At 39.8% G+C, this 22,803-nt stretch overlaps 2 protein-coding genes across 2 annotated transcripts in view; both read left to right on the top strand.

Annotated features, from left to right (window-relative positions):
• The window catches only part of eif3ea (eukaryotic translation initiation factor 3, subunit E, a), a 33,915-nt gene extending 32,075 nt beyond the window's left edge, over positions 1–1,840 (top strand). The window contains exons 12-13 of the mRNA XM_060869866.1: positions 371–505; positions 1,643–1,840. Coding sequence (XP_060725849.1) covers positions 371–505; positions 1,643–1,681 — 174 coding nt within the window. The 3' untranslated portion in view covers positions 1,682–1,840. The remainder of the gene's footprint in view (positions 1–370; positions 506–1,642) is intronic.
• A 3,829-nt stretch (positions 1,841–5,669) lies between these two features.
• The window catches only part of rspo2 (R-spondin 2), a 50,454-nt gene continuing 33,320 nt past the window's right edge, over positions 5,670–22,803 (top strand). The window contains exon 1 of the mRNA XM_060869192.1: positions 5,670–6,832. Coding sequence (XP_060725175.1) covers positions 6,733–6,832 — 100 coding nt within the window. The 5' untranslated portion in view covers positions 5,670–6,732. The remainder of the gene's footprint in view (positions 6,833–22,803) is intronic.

The following is a 22,803-nucleotide window of genomic DNA, read 5'->3' as shown; positions in this document are numbered from 1 at the left end:
GTATCAAATTGTCTTGAGTGTTGTCTTGAGTGCTTCATCTCTCCCCTTCTCTCTGTTTGATGCCTGTCTCATTTTGACTTTCATATAGAAAGTTACTTACATGCAATCAGCCAATCATTACTTTGTCCAAGTAGCTCAATGAAAGGTTCCATGTCAGACATACTCCTCCACCAAAGCTGAAAAGCTGTATTATTACGCCCTTTTCCGAATGTCATAACAAACCCACCATGGGGCAAGCTCTCTGTAATCTCCCAAATCACACCGCTTTATAATTGTATGGCCTACAATTAACCCCCGGCGTTTGCTGAGATGGTAGGTAGTGATGGAATTGGTGTTTGGAGTCTGTTTATATCTGTAATACTTTTGGCAGGGTCACGTGGTGATGGGAAACAATGCCGTGTCGCCATACCAGCAAGTGATCGAGAAGACCAAGAGCTTGTCGTTCCGTAGCCAGATGCTGGCCATGAACATCGAGAAAAAGTTGAACCACAGCAACAGGAATGAGGTCAGAGCTTGTCTCTCTTTCTCTCCCACGCACACACATGCTCTGTCCAACTTTTATCTGGTCTCATCTCTCACTGTTTAACTCGAGCCCTGTAGTTTACACGCGCAAATGATCTTGTCCAGAGAACAGAGTTTGAAGAATGTTGAACAGCTATCAACCTAGAGCTATCTTTACACGGTATAAACCAGTAAGAGCAAGTTTAACAGAGCGAGTGCTTTCATCATGCCATTCTTCTTCAAAGCACTAATAACAAGGTGGATGGCAGCACAGCCATAAAGAAGAGGGCCCGAGTCCAGTGACTCAGATCTATAGAGTAAATAATACACACTCTCGCACAAAGTTCTCTGTGAACTCAAAGATGGAAGTTCTCTGCACTTAGTAGTCACCACAGATGTTTTGCTTGGGGTCCAGGCAGGCACTGTTTGATCTGTGTATATGTGTCTGTGTTGTGTGTGTTGTGTATTGTGTGTCTAATAGCCTGTCAAGACCCCAAAACAGTTCACCTTTACATACTGTGTGGCTCTGATTATCAGACCTCAAAATTCTACAAAAAAAAACTACATTTTAAAAACTTCAGTAAGAAATAATAGATTTAAATCTTCATTAAACAACACAAGCAAAGAATTTATACACATTTACGAGGGCCAATGGTTTATAAAAGAACACTTCTAGGCAAAAAATGACATTTTTGACAGTAGAAAACACTGGCAAGTACAATATCCAGGGCTCTGAAATAAATATATGGCACCATTATCTCCCCCTCTGTCCCCACCGTTGTGTGTCTGTGCATACACACGACTGTTTGTCTGTCTATCTGTTCACACTATAGAGTTTGTTTTTTGTTTTTTTGTCCAGAATTACCTTTTTAAAAAAAAAAAAATCAGATCTCACATTTAGAAAACCATTCATAACATTATAACAGAGTGACTGTTCTGCTTGCATTTCTTTAGCAGCCGTAAGCATTGTGTTATACAGTGTTTTGTCGACAGTGAATTTTTTTTCCCACATCATATATCTGTCTATACACAGTGATCAGTCAGCTAAAATGACAAACTCTACAGCCAGCCATAAACACGTCACTTGACCTCTCTGTGAATTACCTAATTAACACAGGATCTGTCTTCTCTCCTCCTGCAGACACCAAACTGGGCTGCTCAGGACACAGGCTTCTATTGAGCAGTACTGTGAGAAAACAGCCATATGAACTTCCTGTTACTTTCCAGCATTCCCATCCTGCTCTTCATATTGTTTTCCTTCTTATTACACCTCAAAGTCAGAAATTTATTTAACCTCAATCAAGTAAACATGATGTTCAATAAAAAATTCTCTTACAAACCCTTTCACCCTATACTTGCCTTTTATTTCTGGACATTGCACACAGTGGTTAAGGCTGAAGTGGTCATACTCTTTTGTGTGTAATTGATGAAGTTTTATAGAGCACACAGTCATTGAGTGAGACGCGGTTCAAGGCTGCGTTTTCGCGAAACAGCACGTCTGTGCACCATAATGATGAACGAGTGTTTAGTCTGCAGAGTTTTACAGCCCTGTACCATAGTGAGCCACAGCTCGCCCGCAAGATGAATATCACTGAAGGAAGTATAAAGAGGTGATGTCAACTTGCTCAGTGCCAGTTATGCCTTCTGTATGCACAGAGTGATGCTCGGGACTCATCAGGCTGCATTAGCCAACAACACAATCAGCTTAATGCCCCTCCTCTTATCTCTTGCATCACAACAGCTGAAGTCTTTGTTAGCCCATTGCTCATTTTTCTCTCTCTCTCTCTCTCTCTCTCTCTCTCTCTCTCTCACTCTCTCTCACACACACACACACACACACACACTCACACTCACAGTGGCAGCTAAGACACGATGCATGTCTTTGTCTATTTTGGCCTCTCTGTCAGCTGACATATTTATGAGCGCTGTCTTTCTGGATGAGTGAAGGGGGGTTCACAGCTGCCATAGTGTTCAGGCGTGTAGCCAGACAGCTAAAACGCTGACATCACCTTTGCTTCCACAGTCTGTGTGAGCAAGAGAGAGTGAGCAAGAGGCGGCCAGCCACGAAACGAGGAGGTGGAGGTGGATAAAGTAATTGGTTTACCGGTTCTTTTGCCGATCCTGTGCCATGACACATTACAAAAATAAAACCCCTTAATTATCACATGAACCTTTAGAGTGCTGTATCAAATGTTGTTTTAGTACGAAGTCCAGAGCAACATTAGACATGTGGTGAGCAAACCTCTCCACCACAAAGCAGGACACTTTTCTGAAAATAAATAAATAAACAAACAGGCAAAAGGTCGACTAAGGTTTTTGGTCCACACCACTGCGTGACCTTTCTGTTTGCCGTTGTTCTGTGAAAAGGTTGAACTTTTGGTTAAATTTGCTGTGGTAATTCCAATTGTTGCACAGCTTGTTCCGGTCATTTTTCCTTGACTAGTTTTCTGTAATTTAGGAACAGCTTTAGTGGAAAGTGGTTTAAAAGGCTACAGTGACATTTACAGGTTATGTATTTAATTTACCTCCATGCAATAGTTCTTTGTGAAGATGATGGAGGGATGTGGGATATCAGGGAGTAACAGTCTGCAAGAATGACTAGAAAATAGCAAGTTCGTGTCCTAGAGTTGGCCGGGGTTAACAGAGCCAGCCTGTATCCAGTGCGATACCTGTACAACTAGTTGCTCCTATCAGCCCTTGAGCAAAGCCTTTAATCCCAAAGCACTGCAGGGGTTCACATGAGACTGACCCTGTACCTTGACCTAGTGCTTATCTTACTGTCAGACAGAAAATTCTGTGCAACATTATCCAAATAAGGATTCTATTATATTATTGCAATACGTAATTATCACAGTAAACATTCCAAATCAAATTAGGCAGCATGAATTTCCAGGTCAATGTAAATTATGCCAGTTTTTTTCTTACTCTAATCAGGAGTACATCAAGAGCATTGGATATGCTAGTTAAAGGTTTGAAACCATAAGACTATCTTTATGTAGCCAATAGTGGAAAGGATGTCAGCGGAAAGGATGTTGTCAGTTATTAACTGTTGAGGAACATTGTGTGGAGCACGTACACTGTGGGCATCTGTGAAAAATTCGGTTGACCATAATTCTTTTAATCAAGTGTCAGGCTTTTAAGATCATTTGAGTTTAACGCATTAAACCTCAAACTTAAGCAATATGATACCAAAGGCTTTCATATAATACCCCAAGGCCACTGAAAAATATATGGATTGTCTTGGAGTAGCCACGGCCTCACTTTAATAATTTAAACCTGTATGGGATTTAATAGATAATATAATTATATAGATATATACCTTATGTCAAAAGTAACCTAACTGATGCTTTAACCTGTATTAGACTTGAACACTAAATAATCCATTAGATGGACAGCTGCTCCTAGTGGTCTAGTTCTAATAGATTTGTATAGGAGTTTTAAGGTTTATATGGGTAAACACAGAGCCACCACTTATTTTAAAATAAGTACTTTGCTCTTGTAAGAAGTTGAATATATGCAATATATGGTGTCACTGAGAAATGATGTCTCAGTAAGGTAGGTTTGTGATTCTTGTACATGAGATACAGAAACCTTGACTGACTGCATGACTATTAAAAAAAATAAATTGCAGACAAAATATAGTGTTGTGCAAAATTTAGCCAAGAACCACATCTTGTCTTGGTTGTATTTACATACCAGTTTCCTTGGTGTCGATTTACTCTTAAACTACTCACTCCTCACTACCACAGCATCATTTTGTCTGCTATGGAAATGAAATTATTTTGTAAATAAACGATCCTATTGATACCATGACTATCCTTTAGTCAAATAGTACTACTTTCTATAAGTTATGTTATACTCTATTATTTTAGATTTTGCTAGAATTTCTTTTTAGAACTTTTCCTATTTAATGTTTTTATATGCCAAAAAAAAAATAAAAAATACATGCAAATGAGACAATATGGTGATCTGTCTTCTGGCTACTCTGAGCATGCAGTCCATACTTTCTCCTGCACACTTGGCAACTACTAGATGTCGACTATGGAAAAGAACAAGGCACAATTTCTGGGATTTGACGTCTAGACTGATGTTATGCTGACGTCAAACCCCTATCGGCTTCCTATTGGACAGGTAGTGCGCTAATCAGGGAGTATAAGGCATTATATTTATATCTTATGTAAGGTACTTATAGAGGGAGCTCGAAGTCATTTAGGATGCGGCCTAAAACTTTTTCCATGGTCTGTGGGAACTGCAGTGTGACTTAATGGTGGTTGAGCAGCAGTGAGTCTGACCTCATCCCAGAGGCTTTCTCTATTATCGTGTGTACATCACAGTGGAAAAGAAACATCCGCAAAAGTGAAGAACATAAAAATGACAAATAAATAAAAGATTAAGTGCCACACCTAGTGGTCAAGCAGGGTACAACATTTGTGTTTAATTTAAAAAAAACAAAAAACATTGCAGATCAGACTGATGACTGGAATGAAGATGGTGAACTGATGCTTTCATCAACGTGGACGGTTTCCTACACAAGTTTGTGCGCGTGAGGACGTTTCATTTATAACGCTCTATAACAAGCGTATGACACTTTAGTTCCCTCGGAGGCCTACAGAAAATAGATAAACAATCATTTACAGTTCGGTTTGAGAGACTCAGGCGTTCGAGTTCCTGTGGACATCTCGTACAAAGCCATTTTCACTGTGAAGTCACTAATAGACAAATACATCCAGGCGTGTAACAGGTTCAATGTGGAGCAGTGCGTTATGTATCCTCTTAGAAATACACTTTATAACACTGCTTTAGATAAGACAGGCGAGATGCTTCGTTTTGCCTTGTAATAATTGTAACTTTTCCATTAAAAAAAACCCTGAGAAACACGTTAAGGAAAACGAGCCCATTAGTGTTGGGTGTGTAGAGCAAGCAAAGAGTCAGAGGAAGCTAAAGGTTCATTGTGATTAAATATCTAACCTGCACTAGGACCCTGGGCTTGCTCATTAAGTAATTTCTATTAGACCCGGTGGATTTAATGGCATGCATCATCTTTGGAAATGTAAAAAAAAAAGTGAAAAACACCCCTCTTCTAGACGGTGGGGCTTCCAAAAAAAAAAAAAGAAAAGCCCCACAAAGATGTTAGGAGTCTCCACGTGACAGCAGCGCTGAGCTTATATAGTAAAAGCGGCCCAAGCATCAGCACCACTAAGCTTCACCTCCTCATCAGCCGACAGCTACGGAGCCTTTATGTGCTGCCCAGGCGGAGAAAAGCCACACGTCGACCTCACACACGGCTTCACGATCACTAACGAGCTTCAGGTGTTCGACATAACTGTGTGTGTGTGTGTGTGTGTGTGAGTGAGTTGGGGTTTTTTTTGTTGTTGCGGAGGACAAAAATCCCGAGGCACTTTTTCCCCTCGATCCGCGGAGCAGCACGTGAAGAGCGAGTCCTGTTTCCGAGCGCAGTGTGTGATGAGCTGTGAATAACGGATCCACGCCGGGGTTTGGACTGACAAACTTTCTCCCGGTGAGAGGGATGCTCTGTGCCCTAACTCCACTTTGGCCTTCTGAAGGAACTTGATATTAGTTTTTCAACCGGATCGGACTTTTTTTTTCTGTGCTCATTTTTCTAACTCTTGTTTCTCGCAGGTAGCCTTATGTCATCTTGTATGTAAGCGTGTGTGTGTGCGTGTGCGTGTGTGTGCGTCTGTGTAGCTTATATTGAAGGCATCATCCTGATTTAAACGTTTTGCCGAACATGTCTGCTGGCGATTTGCGCAGCGTTACGACACAACGCGACCACCAGATAACGTTGATGTATTATAAACTGCTTTGTGTGCGCTAAATGACTGTTTTGCTGATGAATTACGAATCTTCACCCTCCGCTATAGGCTGTTCTATATCCGCTCAAAGTCTTGCACTGACTTACATAATCTCATTCTAACTCTTTCCATAGGGAACGGGAGTGTTCTTCTTCTAGCCTATGATTAACCCTGTTTCGTGCACTATTTAACACGCTTTATAAAAAAAAAAAAATAATGACATTAGTCGCTGATGAGAAACTCTTTCCCGTCTGATAATCGACACGCTGAAGTATGGACTTCTAAACTTCCCAGTCAACTCTAGGAACAATCTGTAGGCAACATTAAAACCTTAAACACGGACCTTGAGGACTGTGCACGGGAAAGAACGACACTTTTGGCACTTCTGACTGAGTCGAGAGAACGCACAGCCGCCCAGATGCAGTTTCGACTCTTCTCCTTTGCTCTGATCGTGTTGAACTGCATGGACTACAGTCACTGTCAGACGCAGGCGCATCGCTGGAGAAGGAACAAAAGAGGTAAAAGCAGACTGCAAATCACACCGGGACATTTGATCACACACCTCTATTGGGAAATTGGCGCGACGTTTTGGCGCATGGGTGCATTAAGTGGGACAAGTATTCATTTTAGGCACATTAAAAAAAATTCTGGAGATGACTGCCATTTTGTACAGCTAAAGTACATTTCACTACAGGGAATCCCTGGCAAGATACTTTTTTATGCATTTGGGTCTAGAATGAAAAATGTGTAGCTTGTAGCTATGTGTTTAGGCATATATATTTAAGGCATTTTGTAGACATTTATCCAGAGCGACTTATCTTTGTCTAATTTATATAACTGAGCAAACGAAGGTTAAGGGCCTTTCTCAGGGGCCCAGCAGTGGCAACTTGATGGGATTTGAACTCACAACCTCCAAGTCCTGCCTTAATCGCTGAGCCACCACTGCCTCAGTCATATATATATATATATATATATATATATATATATATATATATATATATATATATATACATATATATATATATATTGTCTCTAATGGAAAATAAAAAGAAATGCATGTAAAAAAAAATTCAGTCCTAACTTCTACCTTTTGATTCAGTTTATACTGCTGACCTGAGCGCCAGTGTGCCTGCGCGTAAAAGTGCGTAAAGACGCGAGCGGAAACTAACATCTCGAATAGCTGCTTTAGTTCAGCACCACTCCACAATTTACAATTTGAAACAGCGTGAAAATCTCTAGTGGAAATTAAAACTATGACTAGTTTTAATTTGTATAAATATTTCGCATCATGTCAGTTTACACTCTTTTAGCTAACACATTAACGGCGTGTTCCCAAATCAGATTAGACCCACACTAACACCATTTGCTCTTAAATTGTCTATGCAAGTTTAATCAAGTGTCAGCTTTATCTCACCATGGTGTCCTAATATCCGCGTTAATTATCTGTGTTTGTAGCTCTATGTTGTAAAATCACGTGGAACAAACATTTGTCTGTAGTTTAGTTTATAAGCAGTGTGTCCAGTACTGCTGCTTTCTTATTAATCCTAACTTTTAACACACTACATAATGCCACATGGAAGGTAGAACCTACTTCATTTGATTTCAGAATGATTACATAGTTTATTCAAATTGTATTGAAATGATGTGGTGGAAAATCAAAATAAATAAATAAAATAATGTGAGCAAGTCCACTGTACAACCGTTTTGAGTCTAGTAGAAAAGTCTTGCATTATTCAGAGATTTGAGTCCATGTAAATTGAAACTTGGTTTATTCAACTCTTTGGTACTCGGAAAGGTAGCTGAAAGTGGGCTGATAAATTGTGTGACATTGCTGAATTGTGAACCAATCACAGAAACGGAAATCATGCTTCCGCTGCCCTGCCCCCACCACGACCACTACCCAAAAATGGAAAAACACATACCATCAAAGCCTACTTAATGCATAAATGTCTCCAAGGTGCATCAAACTAAACGTTTTGGTGTAAAGACTATGTTTGTTCTTCCTTTATTTCTATAAATCATAAATGAAAGACATCCATTAAGATGTTGGACATTGCAGCTCTCACTGTGAGCTCTCACAACAGTTTTTTCTCAAGTTTAATTTGTGCTGCATCCACATCTCCTCTAGATGCTGCTGGTGGATTCATCTTGAAAAAAAAATTGACCCACTACTTTGCACATTGTTCAAGTCAGAACAATTAAAACAATCATAAATTTGCTTCATTCAAGATATTCTGTATTGTTTAACTTTGGGTTGTAATATCCAGATGTGGTGAAGCTGACCAAAATATAGTGGAACTAATAGCCACTACAATAAACTGTCCATCTTACAGGTTATTTAATGTGCTAGTTGAAAGCTTAAATCTAATTAAGCCATAAATAATGAATCAAAATAAGAAATTCAAGTAATAGATAATAATAGCGGTCCACAAATGATCTGTATGTGTTTGTACATTGCTTCTGATTGGTACATTTAATATCAGGTAATTAAGTTCAAAAGGGAAGCTGCGTAGATTTTTGTGTGATTTCTGTTTACTCACAATGATGATGTCAATTCACAGGTGGTCTGTTTACTGGTGAACAGAAATAAGTATCTCTATCCAAATGACCTTCTATTGTTGAAAGAAGAGTGGATTTGCAGTTTTATAGAGAGAGTAAATAAACGAGCTGCATATTGTGCTACTGTAACACATTTAATTATCTCAGCTAAAGAAGAAAGAAGTAGAGGGAGGGTTAGGTGTAATCATATGCATGGCATGCTGGGGGGGTAGCTTTATTCCGGCTGCAAGTCTTCCCCACCACCCATCTGCAAATAATCAGGCCATCACTACAGGGTACTGGCACACACACATCTTCTGCTCCCCTATATTTCTACAAGACTTGTGTGATCTCAGATACTCCGTAATATAATTTTCTTAATGGGATCAAAGTTAGCTGAAGTGAACTGTGTTTAGTTTTTGGATGTTAGGAAACCAGAAAAATATTTATTGAAGTGCAAAAATAGTATATTTTATGTGTGTGTGTTGTGTAAGAGACAGATTATCCATAGATGGCTATGCCACTTATATATATGAGACCCCTAAACCATGCCGTCTGACCGCTCTGGATGCTTATAAATGAGGAAGTAGGTTCTGTTGTGATGATATACATAAGGCCAGGCGTGACACTTGAAATGCCGGGGAAGTCAGCCAAGCTATAAATTTACTTCCTTGTTTTATTTATCCTGCTTATTGAGAGTACCATGGGAGAGAAATCATGGTTCAATAGACTCCAAAACAGTCAAATATTTTTCTTGCCCTGTGGGTTCCTGTGACAGCTTTATACTCCGTATTTGCTGGCTTGCTCTTGTACAGCGGTATTTGAATCATTCCAGAGACTCCAGTCATGCGCTACGATTACGGTCCCCAAAGAATCAGCCATACGATAATTAGCATGTGCAGAATAATGTGAATATACTGTGTTTTAAGGTGTATGCAGTGTTCTTTATTAACCCTTCTCTGCTGAGCATTTGTCATGTTTTATATAGAGCATCGAATTAGGATTAAGAGTAGTGCTGCAGCACACACTGTTTTTCCTGTGCCTCAGTTGCAACACATCTTTTTTCATTCTGTGCAAATAAAACTAAACCAACAGTAAGAAACAGCCAATTTACACCTCCTTACCCCCTACACTGCATTCTACAGAGAGCAGACAGGGGGGTAGCAAGCCCTGCTATGATATCATTGCTAGACTCTAGGGTATTAGTTTTCATTTTATTCCCTGACTAATGATGCCACCTGCTGACTACATAAAAAAAACCCCAAAGGCTCATGTGCCAGCGTAGCCCAGAGGAAGAGAGAAATCAGGCATGCAGATCTGTAAAAAGAAATGCTGTTAACTGCTTTGTTGCTAATTAATGTATTCCAAATGCTTTTGACAAAGTAGTATTGATATTACCTTGCTGATGTATGTTTTATTTTACCCCAAAAAGAAATTTACTGAAGTTCATAAACCTGTTATGGTCATTACACATATAATAATGTTCTGAGGACAGGAACAGGCTAAACAGGAGCCAGGTGTTAATTATTATAGGTTAGTAGAAGTGCTTTTCACGGCAAGTTACTTTTTCCTCGAATGTTAAGTGCACACGTTTCTTTTAGTTCACATAAACTTGTTATTAGGGAGGTTATTAGGTATTTCTGTTGGAATCCTTTTTGGACCACTTTTCACCTAACATTAAAAATGGTTTGATGACTTCATTGCTTTAACCTCATCATCTGGTGATAAGATTTTGGTTTCTTGTGGATTGAACGCAGGAGGAATTCCAATATTTTTAAACTAAACATTTTTAATCATTGTCTGTCGGACCCTACGGTTTCAGGAAGTGTGTGTGGAAGCACAGATTTCTGTGTATGTGTGTCTTGTGAGTCGTAGATCATCACCATGAATTTGGTCCCTCGTCTTTGTTTGTTTTTTTTTGTCTTTGTGAAGCTTAAAAAGTGCTACTTCTGATTAATATTCTGATTAAGCACTTGATAATGGAACTAATAGAAGCATATAGCAAGAAAATCCTGTGCTCTGTAAGCTGTGGATATCTCGAAGTAGGCTTATTTCTGAGGTCTAGCAATGCAATCTTTTTTTTTACGAAGAAAAGATACAGTATGGTTTGATTAACTTTCATCAGATTTTTTTCTTCCCTGCATGTTTTATGTTTTTAATTGGTTTTGGTCCAGGGTGAAACTCACAGACATTACAAAATATGATTGCTGGAATTGAAACCAAACTATGTGAAGGTTGTGGAGAGATCAGTCTGAGACCAGTCTGGCATTGAAAGGATGATTGAGGGTATGAACGAACTGATTTAAACAAACAAGAGAAATTAATAACTCCCTACTGGAGTGAGCAGGACACACATTCTTTTAAAGAATTTCTTATGTTTACATTCTGTTCGGTTTACTAAACCCTAACTTGCACAGAAAGGCATGAAAGAAAGGAGCTGTTAAATGTAGCGCTGTGTTTGCGGAAAGCTTAAACAAGGTCCCAGGTCAATGGGTGGACACATTAATGTTGGCTTCTGGTATATTCATGCGGTGTAAGTCATTGATTAAGTGCCTGACAGCAAAGGAGAACACTCCAAGAGCTTTTTTTTTTTTTTTACTTTTTTTCTTCTCAAAATGGTGTTTGCCACTCTCCATTTGGAAAAAGTGAAAAAGCTGCAGATGGCACGTCTTTTAACGAGAGCTTTTCACGCGGTGCCTCCCTAATCCAGGAGATGGATGTTCTTCATCGAGTCAGTGAGTTTATGTGTACGAATCCCCAGACTCCTGCTGTCCAATAGCCCCTCTTTCCAGTGGCTGGGTTGGTTTTCTATTGCCCTCAGGTCTTGGACAGCAGTTCGCTTGCTTGTTAAGTAGTAGGTGTGCTGTGTTTGAGACTGTCCTCTTGTATGATTGTTTTACCATGCTTGTGTAAAATGAGTGGAGCTTTGAGAATGTGAGTAGTTTCATAAAGCACACAGGAAGAAGCATTTCTTGTTGAAGGGGGCATCCAAGGCTGAGAGAGAGAGAGAGAGAGAGAGGTAGCATATTTGAGGAGATCAGTTAGAGATGGCTTCATTTGATCTCCATCACCTGAAAGGGATTAAAATCTCTCAGAGTTCAAGGGCAGCACAGAACTGATGGGAACGGTTTTGTCTGATTATGTGTATAAAATCTTAAATGTAGATGAAAATGCAAGTTAAATAGGACTTTTCATTGTGAGTATACTGCTGTATTCCTAGTCCTTGGAAGAGAGGGAGTCTGCTGTCTTCACTTTCTCTGTCACCAGAAGATTTGTGGTCTGATTTGTTTTTAACTCCGATCAAGCTCCTGCAGTTTATTGTGTCTAATGAAACCCTGTCGTTCCTGCTTAAGTTGATTTATCAGTTTAATGACAATTTGACAGCCTTAGTCAATGCATTATTGGCTCTGGCTATGGTGTCAGGGCAGAGGATGTGACGACCACTGCAGCACTCTGAGCAGCAGCGCTATGGTACGCCTCTGGCTTTCTCTCAGAGGGAATGGAGATGGCACGAACACACAATCACGTTGATACACCAAGCCTTGTTTGACCCTCAGTGGCAAATCTGGTTTGAGTTCTCTTTGTATTTATTCACCACAGAAACACCCACACGCCCTTTCCTCAACAACATCAGTTAGCGTTAATTCATTTATCCAGACCGAAAGACTCCTGATTTGGATTTGGGGTGGTATGTTTCCTCCACCAACAGCCCATATCTCTATTGTGAGCTGTTGCTCCATTTAAGATGGAGAATGGAGATGTTTTCAGTTCATGCAAAAAAAAAAAAGGGTGAGTTTAGCAACACCATTTCACACCACCCATTTGTCATGTCATAGCACATTGTGGGTAAAACAAATTCATGTGATAGAATTTCACCGGGTTTTTGTTGTTGTTGTCGTTCCCTCATACACAGGGAGATTCCCTCTTTCCCTCTCAATCACTGTCATTAGAGGATCCCTTGTGCTGGCAATACTAAATGCCAAACAGATGGTTTTCTTTTGGGCCACATTTTACCGCACTGTAAAAGTTAATTTTCGGAAATGAACTAAAATAAAAAGGACTTATTATATAATTCTTGTAATACACTCCATATTTCCTCATGGTGATTGGAAACTGTGGAGCTGCAGACAAAAGGTTCAGTGTCCCATAAGCAAGTAAGATTTTCTAGCTTTCACCTTTGTTATTCCCTCAATAGCAAACCTTCCAAAGCAATTATACCTTAATGTGTTTCCGTATAAAGCTACTAAATATGGTAATACGACTAGTTGGGTACAATACCCTTTAGTTTATAGACCAATAAAATTTCTGAATGTGGGACTTATTTCCAAAAAGCATGCATGAATCAAATTTGCAACAGATTTCTTTTTCTTTTTTGTTGACAAAAATAGGTGTTTGAGTCAGTGGTATGGAAGGTAAAGACAATACTCAGCAATATGCCATATAAGACCTGACTGCACTTCTGATGCTGTCCCAAAGGCGCATTGCATTTTCCTAGTACTTTAAGTAATGAGGCCACTTGCAGTTGTGGCAGCCATGGGTTGCCGCATGAGACAAATAGTTAGATTTTCCCTCATTTGTTGAGTGTGTTTCATTTTTGTTTATTACCTTGGAGTTCAGCTAAATGCTGAAGTAAAGAAAACCATGTGACGGTAATGTTAGCATTTGAGAGGAACGGCAGTGAGGTTAACCGTTGACATAATGTTTATGTGCCAATTCTCCATATCAGCAAGCCGCCTTAGCCCCTCAGTCCCGCTTGTACTTGACCCTTTATAATCATCCAGCATCCCACAAGCTAGATGCCACATCCTCAACACCCTCCTTAACACCCGGGTTGGAAGGCCTGCAACCATGACTGGGTAATGGGGTGTCAACTGAGTGTTTGGGACAGTTCAAAGATTTAATTGCTCTTTCAAAGTGCCCCTGTTGAGTTTGAGGAACTCGACTTGCTCTCCTCTTAGCTACTACACAACTCTTACGTACTGTGTATGTGTTGCCGGAGTCTGTGCCCTACCCAAGTCTAAAGCAATGCTCACACTTTCGTCTTGCATGTGTCTTTTCCTGTGAGGAGAAAATCAGACGTCCTGGTGTGTCCTGGACGTTTAGTGAACATCTATCCGTAGCAAGCTTGCTACGTTTATTATTTGTGAGTAAACTGAGGAGCAGGAAAGCTTCTTGACACAACAAAATAATAATAAAGAACACTTAAAGACACGACCAGCGTGCAGTTGTTTTTTCCATTGACCCACGCTTCCATGACTGAGAGATCGATGGGGTAAATTTTCTGTTCAAAATCGGAGGAGGTAGAGGGAAACATAATGCCTACCCGAAACAAATGACTTTTACCATGTCATCTTCTATTAAAGTGAACATGGTTTTTGAGAGGTGGGCATTATGTACATCAAGTGTGACTGCTGATTAATCAATTTGTGAGGCTGCACCAAAACCCGAGCCTTGGCGGCCAGACAGCTCTGGCCATGTGGGACCTATCTCCAATTCTGATTGACATTTACAACCACACCTATACGACTCACTTCAACAACACTGGGGCAGTGTGATTCTTCTATCGCTCCTCCCCAGCCTTCCACTACCCTACAGATGGACAGGACTTCTCTGTTCCTCCGTATGTTTTGGGACCTCTAATTACGCTTGCTCTCCACATCAAACCCTTACTCAACACGCCTTTTCTTTGCTTATGGGCTGGACGTGGGCTGGTCAGTTGAAAAAGAGGAACTTCTGGCATGTGGTTGTGGTTGCCTAGAGGATGTGGATAGAGTTGGGGTCTCATCTCGACTTCTTGCCCTTTCCTAACCTTTTATAGCAATGGTCATGTTTAGTCCTGCTTGGCCAAACGGATGCATCTAAAGTTGAGAAAAAGGGAGTGCAGAAGAATAGCGGCGTGCCTGGCTTGGCCCCTGCCTGTGGAACTAAGAAGCACTGGTGTGGTTTCAATCAGAGCCAGGCATGGAAGTCATTAGAGAGTTGTGGTGCTGAGCTCATTGTCTCTCCATTCTCTCTTTACCCTGTCTTCTCATTCACTCTCTTCCTCACTCTCATACACAATGTCTAAAGATTAAGCATGTTGCTTGAATATGGATTAGGTCTTAGGAGAGGCAATAACTGGAGATACACACTCTCAGATTGGTACTTCTTGTACTTGTTGTCAGTTTATTTATTTGTCTGTTTAGTCCCAGTCAAACACAGCAGGCAAAGGAATTCCATGTTTCACTGACATGGCTTTAAATCGGCCAATAAAAGGAACTGTTTCGCAGTAGCGACAGGTTATGACATTGTTATGGCTACAGATATAAAACACTCAATTAGTTGTACCGCTGTCACAAAAATGTTTCATGAGGCTGTCTCATACTCAGTTGAAACCCTAGATCAGGGGTGTCAAACTCAAATTCACAGTGGGCCAAAATATAAAACTGAGATAAAGTCACGGGCCAAACTGAATATTTATTGAAAAATTAACTGCAACTGATATGTCATGTTCAACCTTTTTCATATGGAAACAAACTTTAGTTTTGCTTGAACACAGGATTAGGAACAACCAGAGCTTGATATTACAAACACATAAGAAATTAAATTTGAAATAAAAGACACGTCAGTGGTGTTCATTTCTTATTTAAATAAATAAAATAAATGATGCCTCTCACTGTATCATTTTAAGTTCCTTTTTGAAGTGGATTTTTTTTCAAAAGCAACAACAAAACAACCAAAAATAATAATTTCATTCAATGAAAATCCAACTTTTCGATTAGTGTCTTCTTATGTTATATTCTTTTGTTACACGTTAGCTCCGCACACAAGACAAACAGGTCTGTCCTTTATATTCGTGAACAGATAATCTGCCTCCCACCTGTCTTGAAAGCTCCTATTGTCCATCTTTCGTTTGGCCATTTTTGTGGAGGGTGGAGTTAACTTGCCTGATGTGAATGTAGCATGGTTGTTAACGACTGTCAACAGAGAATGAGGGGCGCTTGCTGTTCGTGACTACGCGTCAATACAGTGGCAAGGCATTCTGGGATTTGTAGTATTAGCGGGGCATGCGGCTAGGCAGCTGTAATGCACATTTGATATGATCTTGCGGGCCAAATATAATTACAAATTTGGCCCGCGGGCCTGAGTTTGACACCCCTGCCCTAGAGGATGTGCCTGCGTTACACAGGATTGACTCGGTGTGGATCTGGTTGAGATCATTGATACTGTTTTCTTTGTAATTTCATTTATTCAGCTTCATTAATATTTTTAATCCTAAAAGTTGCAGTGGATACAGAGATTATCCTGTGAACACCGGGCAAGAATACACACTGAAAGCTTTAGGAATACAAACCAGGAAAAATACACACTCATAGCTTCAGGAATATCCCAGTTCGATCCCAGTTCGTTGCAGGGCACCTTGTACTTTACACCTAAACAGCCAATCCACCTACAGCTATGTTTTTGGTACAAGGAAAGAAACCAAACAACCCAGAAGAGAACGATAAACCTCACACAGAATATAACCTAAGCTCAGGATGGAACTGAGGACTCAGACGCCATGAGCCGGCAACACAGGACGTTTATTTGATTCAATTTGCTGCTTTGCTTATAATTTAAGTCAATTTTTATTTAAAAATTTCATTCTTCCGTTCCTATGTTTTGTTTGCAGACAGCCTCAGTTGTGGTCCATTTATAAATGTTGAGATTTAGACACTGTCTTTATTCCTCCATTCTTTCTCTTAGTAACTAGGTTGCACAGCAGGGACCAGTCTGCGGTAAAGAGCATGGTAAAGAAAATGTGTGGGGCAGAAAAAAATATCCACCAACATTTTTCAGATTCCTGTTTTTTCCTCTCTCATTTATCCACTTGTATTACATGTTGGCTGACTTTTCTTCAGCTCGGTGTTATTTTATTTGGAGCCGAGCCAGGCCTCGGGAGCAGACTGTCTTCTTTAGCGTAAACAGCTGTCACAGGCAGGGGTGGCAAGGAAATGGTGTGCACACGCAGAGAGGTCGTGTGTAGTTTACATGTTTACACCCCAACGGCTTTGGTAATATCAATGCCTGGTCACACATAACGGACCAAGCAAATGTCGGCTGTGAGGGCAGCACATGCTGAAATAGATTCATCAGATGAGTAAAAGTTGTGTGTAAAAGCATTCAGCAGGACTCATGCAGTACTGTTTGGGTAAGCAAGCGAAAAGTGTTGATCTCTCTGATCTCTCTAGGATCAGCTGGGTGCTGAGGACACAGGAGATATGAAATGCACTTGCACAAAAAGAGTATAAATTAGTGTTAATTTGTAACTGCATGATGCGTGGCATGTCCTTACCTGCAATCAAAGGCTTTAGTTTGGAAATATGAGTTCATAATGATACCGTCAGGGATGTGTAGGTATGCGGGCACACTATACACATGCACAGGAAACAGCAACGCTATAATTTAACTTCCATGCCATTGTTAAGATCTTTTTTTTTTACACTATCTCTGATGTATCTCTGTTTTATCCTTATGGGGTCATTTGGATGATCCTCGTGAGAAATGCTTTCTTCCCCGCTTGACCCATACTCACATAAAACTGCAGTTTTCATTTAAAGAAATAAAAGAAACAAAGGTTTTCCTTTGAGTGTCAGTGAATGTCAGTGTTACGTTTAGATGTAGGCATAGCAATCATTATCTGTATTAATAATTATGCCAGTAGAGGGTCTTGACATGGATAATTAGATAAGAAAAGTTGAACGACAGATCGTTTGTTATTCTTTATTCTTTGGTACACAAATCTGATTAGGCTTTTAATCCCCTTTCATATGTGCACACTATTTATTAGTAAAATAGAATGCCACTCTGTAGGAGCTAAAACTGAAAGCAGACATAATAGTTAGGCGCTTTTGTTCAATGGGAAATGCTGACTAAGTTTAATTTACCTCAAAATCAGTAAATAATGTAAGTCGCATGGAAGAGAAAACAGGAAACTTTCAAATTAAAAATGAAAACTCTGACCACATTTGCAGCTGTTCTTGAACCAGGGGGTTTTTGGGGGGTATTCAGGGGTGATGCAAATACGTCTGTGCTAGTGAATCCACAGTGTCTTCTGATTGCCCCATTTCCCCTCACACTTTGTTGTCCTTTTTTCCATGGCAGAGAGAGTGTTGTAAACTCATCTTTACATCAGAAAACCCAGCAGAACCAGTCTATGCTACAGTATGTGGATCTCCTCCTGCACTCTGAATGGTTTTCAGTTCTTTAGCCAGCTTTAGGAGAAAGTGCTGACGAGGCTTTTTGCAGAGACCCGAAGCTTAGGCTAGGTGCTGACTCTCACTGGCAATGCTGCTGGTAACCGCTGGACGCAGGTTATGGCCAAAGCAATTTAGCCACAGCCAACCTAAGCTCCTTACAGCAGCCACAATGTTTGCGCCGTTGTCTATTCTTATGCATAACAACTTTGCTTCCTTGAGCAACCACTCCACAAGCACATTTTTTTAGGCTCTCAGCAAGACTGCTGTGTGGTTGTCTGGGATAAATGCAGTTTGGGGACAATGAGACTTGAGCAAGCAGTCAGAAATGCACTGAACTATGATGCTCATGAATGGGATCACGTCTACATTCGACCACTTACGTTCTTAGAGGAAAATATCTGACATCTGTTAGTGCTTGATTTTTTTTTTCTTTGTGTCCTTATATGGTTTTGGAGCTGCTGTTGGATAGCAGGAGCTGGTACTACTGCTGAATATGAGAGTTGAGCAACACTCTTTATTAGTGTTCACCAGCATGAACTTTATTACTTAAAGTTGGTAAGCATGGTTTGGATATCATGTTTGACCTGTAAACAAGAAGGCACACTGGTGCAGCACTCCATATGGGTTTCTCCAGGTTTTTAGGGTTTCCTTCCTATGTGGATTGTCTACACTACATCCCCAATTCCCACTGACACATGGGTGAATTCAGATTTTTGTTTAAGATGGCAGTTTGCAGATGGTATCAACTTTATCATAAACTACAATACTACTACTACTACTACTACTACTACTACTAATAATAATAATAATAATAATAATAATAATAATAATAATAATATATTTTCTTCTTCTTCTTCTTCTTCTTCTTCCTCTTCTTCTTCTTCTTCTTCTTCTTCTTATTATTATTATTTCAGAGCATGAGGTATTTACTTGGTATAAGGATTTTGATTCTTATATTGCTAATATTATTTGGATATCTACTCTGATTGATATACTTTCCTTAAGAACTCACAAGTTGTAACTGAATGCTTTTTTCTCTGTGTGCTTCGTGTGTGTGCTCGAGTAAGGTGCCGCCAGTCTCTAGTAATGATGTTTGATGTTTGCGTCTCCATCTTTGGCATCAGGCTTTTGATGTGTTCTCCAAGTGACCAGGAACATGTGTGAGAGCGAGTGCGTGACTCTCTGTGGCCACCCCTTGTGGTGTTCTACACTTTTGACCCTGTGGACCTTTTTCTGATCTGGGTTGTGTGTATGGGGTTGAGCAAGGCTGTGGTGTGTGGTGGATAGCGGGTCTCATTAGAGAGTTAATGATATACAACCACGTAGTAGTATTGGCATCGCCTATGACAGCAAAGGTGAAATAAAAAGCTTAATTCTTACGGGTGTATGGTATGTGTCTGTCCATCTCTGTCGCATAGCAAGGAGCTGATTTCAGGGGGTGAGGAAATACTTTAAATTAATTCACTCCACGATCTGCATAATTAAATGAGTTCATGTGGCATGCTTGTGCATTTGGGGTGAACATTAGATAGTCAGCACAAACGGTGGTGGTATTTCATTTCATTGTTTAAGACATAATCTACCATCAAGCAGTCATCTTTTTTTCTCTTCTAATATTACATCTTGCTATTACCTTAATATCTTTATGCTCAGAGTACAACTACCTGTCTAGCAGCTTTCAAACTGCATCTAAAAAAAGGCATAGTCCTGATTGGTTAATCCTAATTTTTCAGCAGAGCAAACAGTAACTAATACAATGAGATGAGGGAGATCATTTCACACCTGTTGTCTGTAAATACAGAGAAATTATAATGATTGATCTTTGCTGAACATCAGCATAGTGCCGTTGTATGTGAAATGTATATGCTGTATTATCATCTGTGCTGTATGTGTGTTTTGTAAACTATTATATACTAGTTCATGGCGGTTCACACCTGAAATCTCTACACCTTTATCTCAGAGTATTTGCGAGCCTCCAGGCAGAAACAATCAATGTTTATTTGAGGTTTTGGGGGTTTATGTGTTAGTTGGAGTATTATTTGATCATCTGGGTTTAGAGGAATGTGCAAAAATAGCAGACAGTAGGTTTCCTACATTGGGTGATAAAACTGAAGGGAGTTTCATTGATCTGTGGTTGTTGTAACTGCACCTCTTAGAGCAGGATGTACAAAGACGATTTCTAAAGAATACTACATGAGACTGAGTGAGTGAGTGTGTGAGTGAGTAAGTGAGTGTGTGATTGTATGAGTGAGTGAGTGTGTAAGTGAGTGTGTCAGTGAGTGTGTGAGTGAGTGAGTGAGTGAGTGAGTGAGTGAGTGAATGTGTCAGTGAGTGAGTGAGTGAATGAGTGAGTGTGTGATTAATTGAGTAGATGAATGATTAAATGAAATGAATGAATGCAGCAATGAGTGAGTGTATGAATTAATGAAAGAATAAGTGAATGAATGAGTGAGTGTGTAAGTAAGTTAATGGATGAATAAGTGACTGAGCGATTGAGTGAGTGAATGAGAGAGTGAGTAACTAAATGAATAATTAATTAGGAGATTGAGTGAGTGAATGAGTGAGTAACTGAATGAATAGTTTAGTGAGAGTGAGCGAGCAAGCGAGTGAATGAGTAAGTGAGTCAGTAAGTGAGTCAGTGAGTGATTAGTGAGTGAGTGAGTAAGTGAGTCAGAGTGATTAGTGAGTCAGTAAGTGAGTCAGTGAGTGATTAGTGAGTGAGTGAGTAAGTGAGTCAGAGTGATTAGTGAGTAAGTGAGTGATTAGTGAGTGAGTGATTAGTGAGTGAGTGAGTAGTAAATAAGTTTCAATCTGTGACTCACTAATCACTCACAGACTCACTTACTCACTAATCACTCATGGACTCACTTACTCACCCACCCACGTGAGTCCATGAGTGATTAGTGAGTGAGTGATTAATGAGTGAGTGCATTCATTCAGCTGAAATTGTGAAAATTAGGTGTGAGCTTTATGTGTGGTAAATTAACAACAGGTGTGCTAATTAAATCCATTTCCTTTCCCACCTGTTTTAACAATTTCTTATTGTTATAATACAGTGTCTTTTTCCTTATTCTTGCAAGTGTTGTATAAAGCAAGTTGTAAAAGTTTTGTCTGACTAAAACAAAAAACGATATCTAAAATCACAATAAATCTATTTATTTAGAATCAGTAAATTATCTGATGTGTTAAAAAACCCCGCAAAAAACACAGTGTTCAGTGCTGTTTAAGGAATTGGGATAATTTACATTTAAATAGTAGTAGTTTAGTATTTAGTATAAAATAGTAGTATTGTTTGATTCATAAATGAGTCCACGTAAACTCAGTGATTTTCTTCCTTTTCCAATTCTCACAAAACTCTCCCCTAACACATGACTAGGACTACAACCAAGGAGACTGAATTCTAAAACTATATTCACTGATACAACAATTTTATCACTTCAAGTCCCCCAGTTGCTGTATTTTGATGTCACCAGTAAACCTTCTACCGGGTGCCACAGAAATAACTTTTATCATAACCTGACATTCCACATAAAATCAGTTTTCTTGCCACTAAAATTCTGGAAACATTCTGGAGGGAGTCTTTGTGTTTCTGTATAAAATTCAGCGGTGTATATATACATTGTATTATTTGAGATGAAGGAGAAGCAGTGTGTGTGCTGTGCCATAGATCCCGAGTGATCACGCTCTACTGTCTTCACTCCCGCTGGTAGTCACTGCACCAAATCGCTCCTTATTTAAAGTTAAACTTCTCTGAACTGTTGTCAACATTGCAGTAAGAAATGTGTCTAAGGAAATTTATTGCAGGAAAAAATATCTTTTCAAATGTAAAGGAGCAAAAGATACTGTTACTCTCTACCCTGCTCGGTTTCCCTTCACATCATCGCCTTCATCTTTAGCCGTTTTATTTAGTGAGGATAACATGATCTTACTGCCCTGTGGGTATTCCAGAAGTTGGAACAGTCTACATTTTCTACTAAAGGAGAAAAACCTAAAACACATGTCAGTGTGTGCTTGGGCACGCTCCTCCAGTGAGAACAACTCTTGTGACGAAGTGCTGATTGCACTGCCTGCTGTTCTCGGATGCTCTGAGCACCTGTGTGCATCATTTTGGCCCATCTTGCGTGCCTGAAGAGAATAAGCAGAGATCAGGCAGCTCGCCCCACTGCTGTTTCAGGAACATACCCAAAAGCGTGCTCTGACCTTCTGTGGTTTTTGTTGTTTTTGGAGAAGTTAATGGTTATAACATAATGAGCCGCAGGACATCAGGTGCTAATTGGGAAAATCTGCTGGTTTGTGGTTGTACAGCTGTTGTCTAGTGACCAGTTTTCCACATATTTACTGTCGCTGCAAGGTTGTAGATGAGATTTTCATTCAGTTCAACATTGCTACAAAGCTGATTTGCACATATATAAATTCTGGATGTAAATTTTAAATGTAGAATTTTTTATATCTAATGAGCAAATCAGAGGATGCGATGAAAGCTCGACAAGGAAAAACTCCCTGAGACGACACGCAGAAGAAACCTAGAGAGGAACCGGAGTCTAAAGGAAACCCCCTCGTCATCTGGGTGACACCAGAGTATGAATATAAACAGTAATATAAACAGATGAATTCATTAAGACCAAGTACTAGGGACTAATTTTCATCATAGCAGCAGCATTATTCTGAAGCAGTTTCACAGTCTACACTTTCTATCTCTCACTGTAGATGCAGGATATAACTGCCAGCTCCTA

The sequence above is a fragment of the Tachysurus vachellii genome, chromosome 5, assembly GCF_030014155.1.
Source record: "Tachysurus vachellii isolate PV-2020 chromosome 5, HZAU_Pvac_v1, whole genome shotgun sequence".
Classification (NCBI taxonomy): Eukaryota; Metazoa; Chordata; class Actinopteri; order Siluriformes; family Bagridae; genus Tachysurus; species Tachysurus vachellii.
Note: the sequence above shows the minus strand (reverse complement) of the source record. Positions and strands in the feature narration are given on the sequence as shown.